Source organism: Limulus polyphemus, unplaced genomic scaffold (assembly GCF_000517525.1).
Source record: "Limulus polyphemus unplaced genomic scaffold, Limulus_polyphemus-2.1.2 Scaffold5784, whole genome shotgun sequence".
Classification (NCBI taxonomy): Eukaryota; Metazoa; Arthropoda; class Merostomata; order Xiphosura; family Limulidae; genus Limulus; species Limulus polyphemus.
Genome location: NW_013671394.1, coordinates 21,425 through 33,826, shown reverse-complemented (window position 1 = coordinate 33,826; position 12,402 = coordinate 21,425). Strand labels below are relative to the sequence as shown.

The window sequence follows — 12,402 nt, the reverse complement described above, 5'->3', positions numbered from 1 at the left end:
AGTGTGTACCGGTTTAACGTTGAATAGGATTTATGATTTTAACTAGGTTTCTAGTTTAATACACTGGTTTCTGTTATACATAATTAGCTAAACTTTCCTACAGGATGTGGAAAAGGATGACGTCTATCAATCTGTGTTACTACGATTTGGAGGAAGAAAACTACAGGTAATGGAACATTAAACAATAAACAGGGTATATATGTTTAGTTTTCAAGATATGTCGTGTATCATTTAAATGATATAACTGGGTAATAATTAATAAATGTACCAACATAATCTAACTTGTTTTGGAATGACACGGAAACTATGTACTACTAAAAATTAGGGCTTTGGTTGTTTAAAAAGTACCATTATTATATAGATTGAAAGAATTTTGGTTACCACATGAATTTGTAAAACACTTAGAAATTGATTGTATTTGTCATAAGACATTAGTATTATGTCTGTTATATTTTAACACTATATTCTTTATTCATTTAAATCTTATTATAAACTCTTCTTCACGAAAAACCCACCACAACAATTTGACTGACATTGTGTATTTGGGAATACTATTATGACACACTGTTTTTGAAACTCCCCTACAGTTATTGAATAAAGAATGTGGCGTTAAATATTTAATAGGCCTAACACTGCCGTTTTATAACAATGCTTTGCCAGCTTAGAAAGGCGTCCACACCATAAAAGTGAACGACGTTATAACGTTAAAAACACATTAAGTTAATTCATTACCTTTCCATGACTTATAACTAACGCAATACCATTACATCCCAATTCAAATAGGCCTAAAATAGCTTATTTAAGGGTTAAATCACAATCGTGGAGTATGTGAAATGATATATTCTGTTTAATTAGGGTACCATATAGAAATTAATAAGTATTACAAGTAAGGCTTATCTGAACCTTTAAAACAACTGTTTTAACTGCAGTTCTACAGAATGGTCTTATGTACAATAACCACCAGGGGGAAATCGAACTTTGAATCTTATAGTTAGAGCAAGAGAATGCGGTCAGATCAAAAATATGAGCGGAATTTTTCAAACTGACGATTTTTTTTTGTAAAAATAACGAGAAAGGGGGAACAATGAAGTGAATGAATATTCATGTTTTTTTCTGTAAAATTGTATATAAATCATTTTGAAATATCGATTGCTTTATATTTTTGTGTGTCGACTGTCATTCCCAAAAAAACCTTTTAAGTATTAATTACTAAATTCTTGTTTCCAGAAGGGTTGAGTAAAATATCTTCTGTATTTGTCATCTTGGTTTTTAAACGGTGTTTCAGGTGAAGAGACTTATTCAAGTCTGAAACATCGTCTACACACCAAGAGCAGAAAGTGTTGACATTTGATTTAAAAAATATTTTTAGCCACTATCTAAAAGGCTGTCAGAAGCTGTGGCAACTCAGTGGAGAAACACTAATGCGGAAACTGGAAGCAGGAAAACCTTTGGCAGAAGAAGAAGCACACTAAGGTGGTCCAGTTACACCCCACAGGTACTACTTGTTGAATCAGAGGGTTACAGATAGAGGTTAGGGACGACTTGAATCATGGGGTTACAGATAGAGGTTAGGGACGACTTGAATCATGGGGTTACAGATAGAGGTTAGGGACGACTTGAATCATGGGGTTACAGATAGAGGTTAGGGATGACTTGAATCACAAGATACACAAAAAGGTTAGGGACGACTTGAATCATAAGGTTATAGATAGAGGTTAGGGACGACTTTAATCGCAGGATACAGACAGAAGTTAGAGACGACTTAAATCATAAGATGTAGACAGAGCTCAGAGTCAACTTGTGTTGTTCTCGGGTTTTATACATTATTTTTTGCCACAGAATGCTGTGTTGTATATTACTTTCAGAAATTCAGGTTTGATAGGAACCACTTAATGCATTGCATTGTAAACTGTTTCTTTTTGAGGTTGCACAGCCTAGTGTTTAATTTAAGAAACAGAAATATTCCCGTTAACATTTAAAAACGTTGCTTGTAACCTCACCTGATAGGTACTGTCAGTAAAATTTCAGGGTAGCTAAATTTAGTTATTTTAACCCAGATATCAAAGAAATTTGTTTTTTAAAAGTAAAATAACATCATTTGTAATATGTAACTCGACTCCTCTTTACTGCAGGTCATGTTGACGGTTTGTAATATGTACCTCGACTCCTCTTTACTGCAGGTCATGTTGACGGGAGATACTGTGTCCAACAACGAACTTGGTGATGAGGTGGACATGGTTGTTCCTGATGGAGCATACAAGACTGGTTTAAGACGTGCTCTTCTAAGTTCACCTAACCCTTACAGTCTATGGCCCTCTATTTTCCGAGACAGGTATGTACTGTCATCATCTGAAGAACGAGAAGGCTTTCGAAGGACGATATCTCCTTCTATGATTGATGAACAACATGCTCTTTAGAGAACAGAGAAAAAATTTCTTGGAAACAGTCTTCAAGTAGGTTGATAAGTCACCAATTTGTAATAGTTTTAAAAAAAACTTCTTCATTGTTCAAAAAATAACTTTTTATTAGAAATGAAAATGCTCCTTTAGATCAAGGAAAAATATATCCCGTAATAATAAACTTCTCATCTACAAGTCACCTGCTAAGCCTAAGGACATTCTCTCTGTTACACAACTCATTAGATTTAAAATAAAACCCCTTTTTTTCAGTTTGGAAAGATCGTCTGGGAGAAAAGCAATATTTTGTGATTGACTGAAAGTCTGCATAAATTACAGCTTTTTTTCATCAATATTATCTGTGTGAAAACCTAAGTATTCTTGTTTTGTCTACTTTATCCTGCAGGGAACCCATGTATTTGTGTCATTTACATGAATTAATGTGTTTGTGAAGTTCTAATCAGTGTTAGTTAGAACACAAACTTTATCTTATCTGATAGAATTTTATAGTTTTTAAGTTTCTTAAGCTGAGGAAGCACTGTTAATAAACAAACTTCCTTTGTGACCATCTACATCAGTGTTTCTCTAAACTTTTTTTTTTTGTTTGTGGACCAAAATGTAATCTACACCCTATCCTTTCTGTAATCATGCAACCCTCCTAAAGACCATCTGAGAAGTAGCAGTTTAAATAAATACTAGATTGAATTATCTAAATAATAAAGTAATTACAACACATATATGTAACAAGTAAATTGTTTTGTTAAGATTAACATGTTTGTCTATGTGATACACTAACTGTTAAAAGAATTATTGTATGTCCTTAACCTTTGGTTTTCAAATGAGGAATAGAATTTTGAAAGTCGTATTTAGAGACAAGAATACATAAAAAACTACATGCATAATGTGAGTGTACGTTGTTGGTCAAAAATTAGCATATTTTGGAAAACAAAACCCAAATTTCACAGTTCTGTAGACAAGAAAGGCTGTGCGAGGTATCATTAAATAAACTATGATAATTTTTCACTTGTATTTATTTAATAAAAGTCAAGGATGAACATTAAATCAGCCTTACAAACCATAAACTTGTTCCATTCGCTGCTTTTAGCGAAACAGCCACCCAACCTTAGCTTTGGCTTCTTTTGTTAACTTTATTATTAAAGGTTAGTGTGAAAACCAGGTTGAATGACGTACTTTTAATGTTTGATATTCTAATGCCACAAGATTGAGTTTGAACTGAAAGTCCACCAAGAAAACTAAACACGACCAAAAATTATAAACCAAATATAACTCGGTGGACTGTACTTCCATGTTATAATGCTTCAAGATGTTGACTGTGGTATTACATTCACAACTTTTGACAAAAACTATAATTCCAGAAGTCACTTTTTATTTCTTTTTCCTTGTTTAATTTTCCGTTTCTTTACATGCTTAGGCATCTTATTCATCCTTTTTTCTTTCTGTGCTTCTTTAATGGCTTTCTTTCTTTCCTGTAACATTTAATCCTCTTTATAAACATTCATTTAAGTCTACCACCACAACAAACAGTTTTATTAAACTAGCCTTCGATAAGAATGGCTTAAAGAGCATTTCTTCATCTGTTTTAACAGAAACAATAAATAGTCACAAAATGATAACAGTTAATTGTTACGATTGGCAGAAATGTTAGGACATTCTAGAACGTTATTACCAGCAGTCCTATTGTCAAATACTATTTAACCCTAAAAATGTTCACGCTGAGTTAACCTTTGCATTTTACATTTTTTTAGAATAATAATAATACATAAATTTCTTAATCTCTTTCAGAGTTACTGCTAAAACTTACCTTCAGAACTTAAACAAGTAACTTCCATCAAAATTGTTTTCGATATTTGTGCAAAGCTATACGAGGGCTACCTGCACTAACCCTCCCTAAATTTGAACTGGTAAACAAGAGGGAAGGCAGCTAGTTAGTAGCATCTAGTCAAAGTGGCATTTCACTGTTACTCTTGTGATTCTATCAATAGCCTTAAAAATGGATCGCTATTTTTTTTTCTAGTGGAAAAAGTATATAAAGAATAGACCTTCAGATCTACATGCCATCCTTAATGTAAATAAAATTACAAATAAGTATCACCAAAAACTACCTTTTTACTATTGGGTGATTCATCTCGAGGTCTAGCAGAGGAAGAAAACTTTGACTCTTCAGTTTCTTCGTCGCTACTGTCACTATTCTCAGAATCATCGATGTCTTCCCTTTCAGAAGACTCTAAAAGTCGAGGTTTCTGTGGTGGACACAGTTAAGATTTCCAGATAGTGCAAAGACAAAACAACTGTTAATATTTCAACTTGATGGGATACAAAAAGGTTAAATTTGTTATCAGCATTGCATGTTAATGTACTATCAAACAAAAAAAAACTAAGTAATTCTGGTTTATCATACTTTAATATGATGTTCAATTTAAATATAAACATAGTTACCTGTGTTGTACCAGATAAGTCTGGTTTGAGTCCAATTAGTGTATCATAGAGGATCTACAAAAAATACAGATACACGTAAATATCTTACAACTACATCACTTGGATATGTCTACCTTAAATAATACCTCTATCTTAAATAATATGTGTAGTTGTCAAGCACAAACTGAACCTAAGAAATAACGTGCTGTTAAAATCAAACTTCAGCAAAATTATTAACAATGTAAGAGAAAGTTCAACTTGGTACCAAAGAAAACAACACATAATCATTTACTAATAACCTTAATGGTAAGTCTAACATGAAACTGTCATAAATATATTTCATTACTAAAATCTAAATTCAAAGATAAGATTCACACTCTACTGCAGGGGTTCACAGATGCTCCAATGTATCAAGGTTCTCTATAACTACTATCAAAAGGGGCTCATGTGGCACCCGAGCACTTGGTATACCAACAGCTTGTTAGTATGAACAAAGTTTCAAAATGGCATTCCCATGGAAGAAAAACCTTTAGCCCCCCTTGCTGGAGAAGCTATGCTATATAGATATGAACACCCCTAGACTACCCCACACCCGGCTGCAAAGTTTGGTTCTGCTGGCTCCAAAAAATTGGAAAGATTTTTATAACAAACATACAACAATTTTATTTGACTTTGTATACAAAAGTTTTATTATTTAACTTGCTGTAAGAACCAGCTCGTAAAAACCGTAAATCTTGTGAACGGTGCTTCTCAAAATGTAACCTTCATAAAATAAAGTGTTCGACTGTTTACGACCAATTTATCAACAATCAATCCTATGTTGTTTACATAGGATCTAAATAAACAAGTCACTATTCAAGTACCTTTATTTATAATTCATTATTCATATCAGTGTAGGCTAAAGACGCTCTTAATTGTGCTCTTACTTACCTGTTTCTCACCTGTTTACGACCAATTTATCAACAACTATGTTGTTTACACAGGATCTAAACAAACAAGTCACAATTCAAGTACCTTTATTTATAATTCATTATTCATATCAGTGTAGGCTAAAGACGCTCTTAATTGTGCTCTAACTTACCTGTTTCTCACCAGTTTGAATATCAATTATTTCTTTTTCAAAGTCAACCACCTGATCCAGCCTCTGAGGGATGTAGGAATTTTTGAACACCTAAAAGATTAAACAAGAAATTCAGACTAGGAACTTTACAACAAATCTACTGTGAAAATTCTACATTAAAATCTTTTCCTTTACTCAATATTCAGACAGTTTAGTGTTACTTTCTCAAGTCACAGCATAAGATGTCTGAAGACGGTCACCATCAGAAGCGAGGGTGGTTTAATTCTAATACAGGACATGTATTAGTATTCAAAGTATCATACTTACATTATACTATTAGGCCTTGGTATGAAATGTGAATAATTATAGTTTTTATATGAAACAGTAAACATTACAATTTGCTTTACCAATAATGTAACAACACTATTATTAAACTTTGTTATCTATCTATCGATGTAAACATACGTTAATTTGTGCACTAAAAACATAACACTTTACATTGATGGTACAATTGGAATACGATAAAGATACACTGTCGTATTGAAATGTGAAACATTAAGCTCACAACTTTGCTGCAAGCACTACGTGTTAAAGAGGAAACGGTGGTCAACAACCTTAATTCTTGGACTTTAATCACTTCATTACAGTTGGATTCCTGAATAATGTTGAAGCCATAACTGTCATGCTTTCTTTTTATTAACACAAAAGGGTTAAAGAAACCCGATTTATTGTTATCACAGTTAGTAGCCTCCATGATAACCTAAGTATAATTAATAATTAGTTTACTATTCTTTTTTCAATATACTTAACACTTAATTAGTTTATATATGATACATTTTGGCACTTAATCTGCTGTCGTCATCAGGGGAAACCCAAGAAAGATTGTTTTTACGGTGGTAGGAGCCAAGATTCAATCCTGGGTCTCCTTCATTAGGTCTTGAATCAAATAATGGTTTCAAGAGTGGTATCTAGTCAGTATAGGCTCTCACAACCACGATAATGATTGAAACACAACTACCTCTACCTAGTCTAACCGTACATGACACTCACCTCTTCCTCTACCTTTTCCTGCTGTGTTGTCTGCTTCAGACTTCGGTTAATAGCTATTTCCTGGGCTTTTTCAAGATAATCTTCAATGTTGCTTTCATTAATGCTGGGATCAGTAATAAAGTCAAATAACTCCTTAACTGTCATGGTTGGAACCCCCTGCTTCCTAAAAAAATCTGTTTCATACAGAAGAAAAAAACAAAACAAACATCAGTAGACTGACATTTTATTCCACAGTAGTATTTGTTCACAGTAACACAATATAAAATTCTCTTAAAGAACTTAAGATTATTCAACATTACCATAACAAAAGAATTCAGAATGATTGATATCCAAAATTTAAAGTGCACATTTCACCTGTTACGTTAGTGCAATCTTTTCGCAGGAAATCCAAAGCACGTGGATGGTCTTGCTCTACAGACTGGGAGACGTCTATCACACAGAGCTTCCCTTCGTGATACCTGTTGTCCAAAGATCATTAGAGTTAGTAAATACATTAATAAACGTAATGACGACCAGGCATGTATGGTGCTAGAGAATGTTATATCAGCATTAAATATTAATGGGATGTGAAACCGATCCTTGGTGTTATAGCACCAACCACACAGACCCTTGGATTTATAGCACTAACCACACAGACCCTTGGATTTATAGCACTAACCACACATATCCTTGGTGTTATAGCACCAACCACACTGATACTTGGATTTATAGCACTAACCACACAGATCCTTGGATTTATAGCACTAACCACACAGATCCTTGGTGTTATAGCATTAACCACACTGATCCTTGGTGTTATAGCACCAACCACACTGATCCTTGGATTTATAGCACTAACCACACTGCTATCTTTCAACAAGGCAGTTATTATGAAGAAGAAATATTCCAACAAGACAAATGGTAGAAGAAAAAACAATGTATCTTCACGTAACGACGAACGGGTGAAGTAACTGATAGTAAATATCAGACAGCTTAACTGTATGTAAAATGGTAACCTCGCAAGTCTACAAATGGCAAGGTTTTGTAACTTAAAAGAGCAACTGTTACCGTATTTGTCGATGTACAAGACAAACTACAGTCAACTGTTACCGTATTTGCCGGTGTACAAGACAAACTACAGTCAACTGTTACCGTATTTGCCGATGTACAAGACAAACTACAGTCAACTGTTACCGTATTTGCCGGTGTACAAGACAAACTACAGTCAACTGTTACCGTATTTGCCGATGTACAAGACAAACTACAGTCAACTGTTACCGTATTTGCCGGTGTACAAGACAAACTACAGTCAACTGTTACCGTATTTGCCGGTGTACAAGACAAACTACAGTCAACTGTTACCGTATTTGCCGGTTTTTTTATGTCCTTCAAACACTACAGACAGCTCAATGCGGCGTAACTTAAGTCACAAACAACTTTACAAAGTTTTCATCACGGTTGAACTCTTTTTTTCTATTACAAAAAAAAAATTAATAAACCTTAAGATATAGTGATCTACTAGAGAAACATGTTTACAAAATAAGTGTACGTTACAGAAACTAACTATTTGGATATAATATTAGCAATATTTTAGTATGACAGACGAGATCAACACATTTCAAATAAAAAATGTCTTGATTAATTGTAACTAGCATGTGAGATAAATAACTTCTAGTTATGAAGAATTGAGACAACTGATACAATTACAAATATGTTATTGTAACACAGTAGGTGACACGATGTCAACTCACTTACTCCAGAAACCAAAAGGAATGAGGTAGTTTTGGTCAGATATGCTATTAACCGGAGAGTTCTTACTGGAACTCTATATCTGAACCTGCGTATAAGACGAGAGCTAAAATCAGGCTTTGTTTTAGGTGTAAAAACTAGTCTTGTACACCAGCAAATATGGTAGTAATAAAGATTCTATTGCTACAGGAAGCAGTGAGTTACTAGGATAATAAAAGTTAGAGAAACGGCATCTCGGAACACAGACTAAATGTCTTTAAAATAATTAAACTTGTAGATTTCAAAAAATAAATTTACTTAAAAAAAAGAACAAACTTGAGACAGCTGGTGAATCCAATGTCTATCATTACTGGTATTTTATAGATATTAATAAGAATTATTCAAAAATCCCACTAACTAATTAATATAATAAACACGTTTGAAAGAAAACGTAGACGTCAGTAGCTTTCTGAAATAAGTAGCATGTTTAACGTAAATTATAAACTTCAATTAAAATAGAATGTCTAAAAAATGAACAAGTAAACTGTTCAGTTTTGAATAAAATATTTTTAATATATACAAACCTAAAAATATCTGATAAATATTTAAAAATTTTGTACATTTAAATAATAGTATGACATTTCAAGACCTTTTAGTCCTAACAGTGGCACGAAAATGTAATACAAAATATCTTTAATCAGACTTACAATAGATTGAATTCACTCAAGTCAGCGTGCACGAGTTTACAGTCCTTAAAGAACTTTCGCATCATCAGTACACAATCGAGGTAAAGTTCCCTGGCCTTGGAGTTGCTCAGTTCTACGTCTTTGAGCAGAGGAGCAGGCCTAAAATAAACAAAAGTCTATTTAAAACCACTAATAAACTCCTAACACTGAGAAGAATACAAAAAAAAACATCAGTTAATTTTACGAATCATGCGTTTAATTTCTACATTTGTTACTCTAGAATCTATTAGATTAACAAAACAGTAAACTGTATTCACTAAACCAAGGGGTAGTTAAATTTGTGCCACTTCCAGACATTCTCATCAAATTTCCTTGTATAACCATTATTAAGGCACTAGATATTCAACAATACTTTTTTATAATAGTCCCGGTTATCCCTAGATTTTAGCAAACATTTTTAGAAAAAGTTCTATATTTCTACTGCTTATCAAATATTATGTATGTTTAATAATCTACAATCTCAAAATACAAAAACTGTTTTCAAAACAAAGCAGATTTTCAACCATTCTTCAAACTTGACTTTCAGAAAGGTACTACATAGATTAAAACAAATTGTGCATATTATAAGTTTCCTTTCAAACGGTAGAACGATAACTTCGTGTATACGAAGGCCAGAAACTTTATCATAATACGACTGGCTTCATTTACACAAGGACTGACTGTTAAACTGTTTCTCAATCCAATACAGAAAAACATCTGTTAGATAATGAAAGGATTGTGTCCTTAACTGATATGACAGTAAAACTATGGGATTGTGTCCTTAACTGATATGACAGTAAAACTATGGGATTGTGTCCTTAACTGATATGACAGTAAAACTATAGGATTGTGTCCTTAACTAATTAGTTAAGGACATAATCCCATAGTTTTACTGTCATATTAGTTAAGGACACAATCCTATAGTTTTACTGTCATGTTAGTTAAGGACACAATCCTATAGTTTTACTGTCATATCAGTTAAGGACACAATCCCATAGTTTTACTGTCATATATGACAGTAAAACTATGGGATTGTGTCCTTAACTGATATGACAATAAAACTATGGGATTGTGTCCTTAACTAACATGACAGTAAAACTATAGGATTGTGTCCTTAACTAATATGACAGTAAATCTATGGGATTGTGTCCTTAACTGATATGACAGTAAAACTAAAAGATTGTGTCCTTAACTAATATGACAGTAAAACTATGGGATTGTGTCCTTAACTGGTATGACAGTAAAATTAAAGGATTGTGTCCTTAACTAATATGACAGTAAAACTATAGGATTGTGTCCTTAACTGATATGACAGTAAAACTAAAGGATTGTGTCCTTAACTAATAAAACTAATAAGACAGTAAAACTAAAGGATTGTGTTCTTAACTAACATGACAGTAAAACTAAAGGTAAGAATAAAAGTTTTGTTACAAGATTTGCAAGAATCACAAACATGATCTCTTAACTAACCATCCATTGGATCCAATGAAATCCATCACTAAAACATGGCCTCGAAGCATCACTGGTTCTGGACATGGTAAACCTGCAGAATAGATGCGAGATAAATTTCTCATTTCTTTTTCTGCCCAAGTCCTGACCATTTTTCTGGGATTATGTCGAGCGTAACCATGTCGAAACCTGAAATTATTAACAAAGAAAATTTGGAGGTATAGAAAAAAAAAACATTTCTTGATAAGACACGGACTTTAAAAGTTTCTATTTTGCTGGCTAACACTGTAACAAAAAGTTTCTTATTTAAGTTTGCTCGACTTTGAGAAGTTCTCTGATAGATTTTTAAAAATTTTCCACATGAGTACAAAACCATGAGATCAGAATTCAAACATTTTATCACTAATGATAAGTTAAAATTCACTAACAGTACACTTTTAGCAAGATGGGTTAAAAACGCTTGGCTATTCACAGAAAAAGTTAATCGTCGTCTCCTATTTTTTAACATTTGATAAAACGTTTTAAAACTGACAAACTAGTAACGAATAACGAAATTTTAATCATAGAAAACTTACACGTTTAAATTGATTTTTAATATGTTAATAGGTTTGCAACTAGTCAAATGCCTGACAGAATATCCAGATTTGTGTGTTCATGAGTTATTTCTGTAAGCAACCACCATGCTTATCTCCCTCAAAGCAAAATTGTACACTTATTTACACCAATTCTACAAACTGTTTCATACGTAAACTCACCGAAATTCTCCCGAGACATATTTATCCCGATCCTTAAAGATCAGGATTGAAGTCTTGTATATCTGAATAATTAAATAAATCAAATATTTTAAATCTTTTTTTTTCTTTTCCAGAAATACATAATCACATTATTCACACTTTTAGAAAGTTAACAAACATTTTAATAAACTGTTTTTTTTAAACTGAATGAAAGACTGAGAAGCTAAATGTTTTACTAAGAATATTTTTACAATTGTTAAAATTTACAAACATCAACAAATTACAATAAGTTGTTTATGCAGATATTTCTGAGAGAGGAAACTGAAACAAGAAATAAAAGAACAACTAAACAGGAAGTACACATGTAAAAGAAAATAAGAATCTGGAAAAAACCACTGGCATAACTTTTAAAGTAGTTCACATTTAGCTTTCTCTCTCTCTATAAAAATCTGTAATGAAAAAAATTTAGTCTCATTTTAACAAATTGTCTTTTGAATACGAAACTGTTAATGAAATAGGAAAGAAATTTAAAATATTTGTAAGATTAGGTCAACAACATCTACATACAATAACACCTTTTCTGTGGTTGTGTGATGTATAGGTTTATTTTAACAGCTTTATCCTTCCCAGTTTTACATGTTACAGACATTAATCACAGTACATTACTACAACCTTTATTTATAGACATATATCTTACTTTAACAGCTTTATCCTTCCCAGTTTTACATGTTACATGATAGACATTAATCACAGTACAATACTACAACCTTTATTTATAGACATATATCTTACTTTAACAGCTTTATCCTTCCCAGTTTTACATGTTGCATGATAGACATTAATCA

The 12,402-nt window shown here is 32.6% G+C and overlaps 2 protein-coding genes across 3 annotated transcripts in view; one reads left to right on the top strand and one right to left on the bottom strand.

Annotated features, from left to right (window-relative positions):
- LOC106472976 overlaps positions 1 to 5,355 on the top strand; it is a 29,147-nt gene extending 23,792 nt beyond the window's left edge. Inside the window, exons 14-17 of one of the 2 annotated variants that reach the window (XM_022401498.1) lie at positions 104 to 166; positions 1,370 to 1,495; positions 2,181 to 2,453; positions 5,220 to 5,355. In XM_022401498.1, coding sequence (XP_022257206.1) covers positions 104 to 166; positions 1,370 to 1,495; positions 2,181 to 2,417 — 426 coding nt within the window. In that variant the 3' untranslated portion in view covers positions 2,418 to 2,453; positions 5,220 to 5,355. Of the gene's footprint in view, positions 1 to 103; positions 167 to 1,369; positions 1,496 to 2,180; positions 2,969 to 5,219 lie in introns of those variants that run through there. The other variant, XM_022401497.1, reaches the window with a different exon arrangement.
- Positions 3,762 to 12,402, bottom strand: part of LOC106472977 (serine/threonine-protein kinase RIO1-like) — a 19,358-nt gene continuing 10,717 nt past the window's right edge. Inside the window, exons 9-17 of the mRNA XM_013933646.2 lie at positions 11,579 to 11,640; positions 10,845 to 11,012; positions 9,357 to 9,494; positions 7,297 to 7,400; positions 6,943 to 7,115; positions 5,914 to 6,003; positions 4,854 to 4,907; positions 4,520 to 4,657; positions 3,762 to 3,883 (exon numbers count right to left, since the gene is read on the bottom strand). Coding sequence (XP_013789100.1) covers positions 3,776 to 3,883; positions 4,520 to 4,657; positions 4,854 to 4,907; positions 5,914 to 6,003; positions 6,943 to 7,115; positions 7,297 to 7,400; positions 9,357 to 9,494; positions 10,845 to 11,012; positions 11,579 to 11,640 — 1,035 coding nt within the window. The 3' untranslated portion in view covers positions 3,762 to 3,775. The remainder of the gene's footprint in view (positions 3,884 to 4,519; positions 4,658 to 4,853; positions 4,908 to 5,913; positions 6,004 to 6,942; positions 7,116 to 7,296; positions 7,401 to 9,356; positions 9,495 to 10,844; positions 11,013 to 11,578; positions 11,641 to 12,402) is intronic.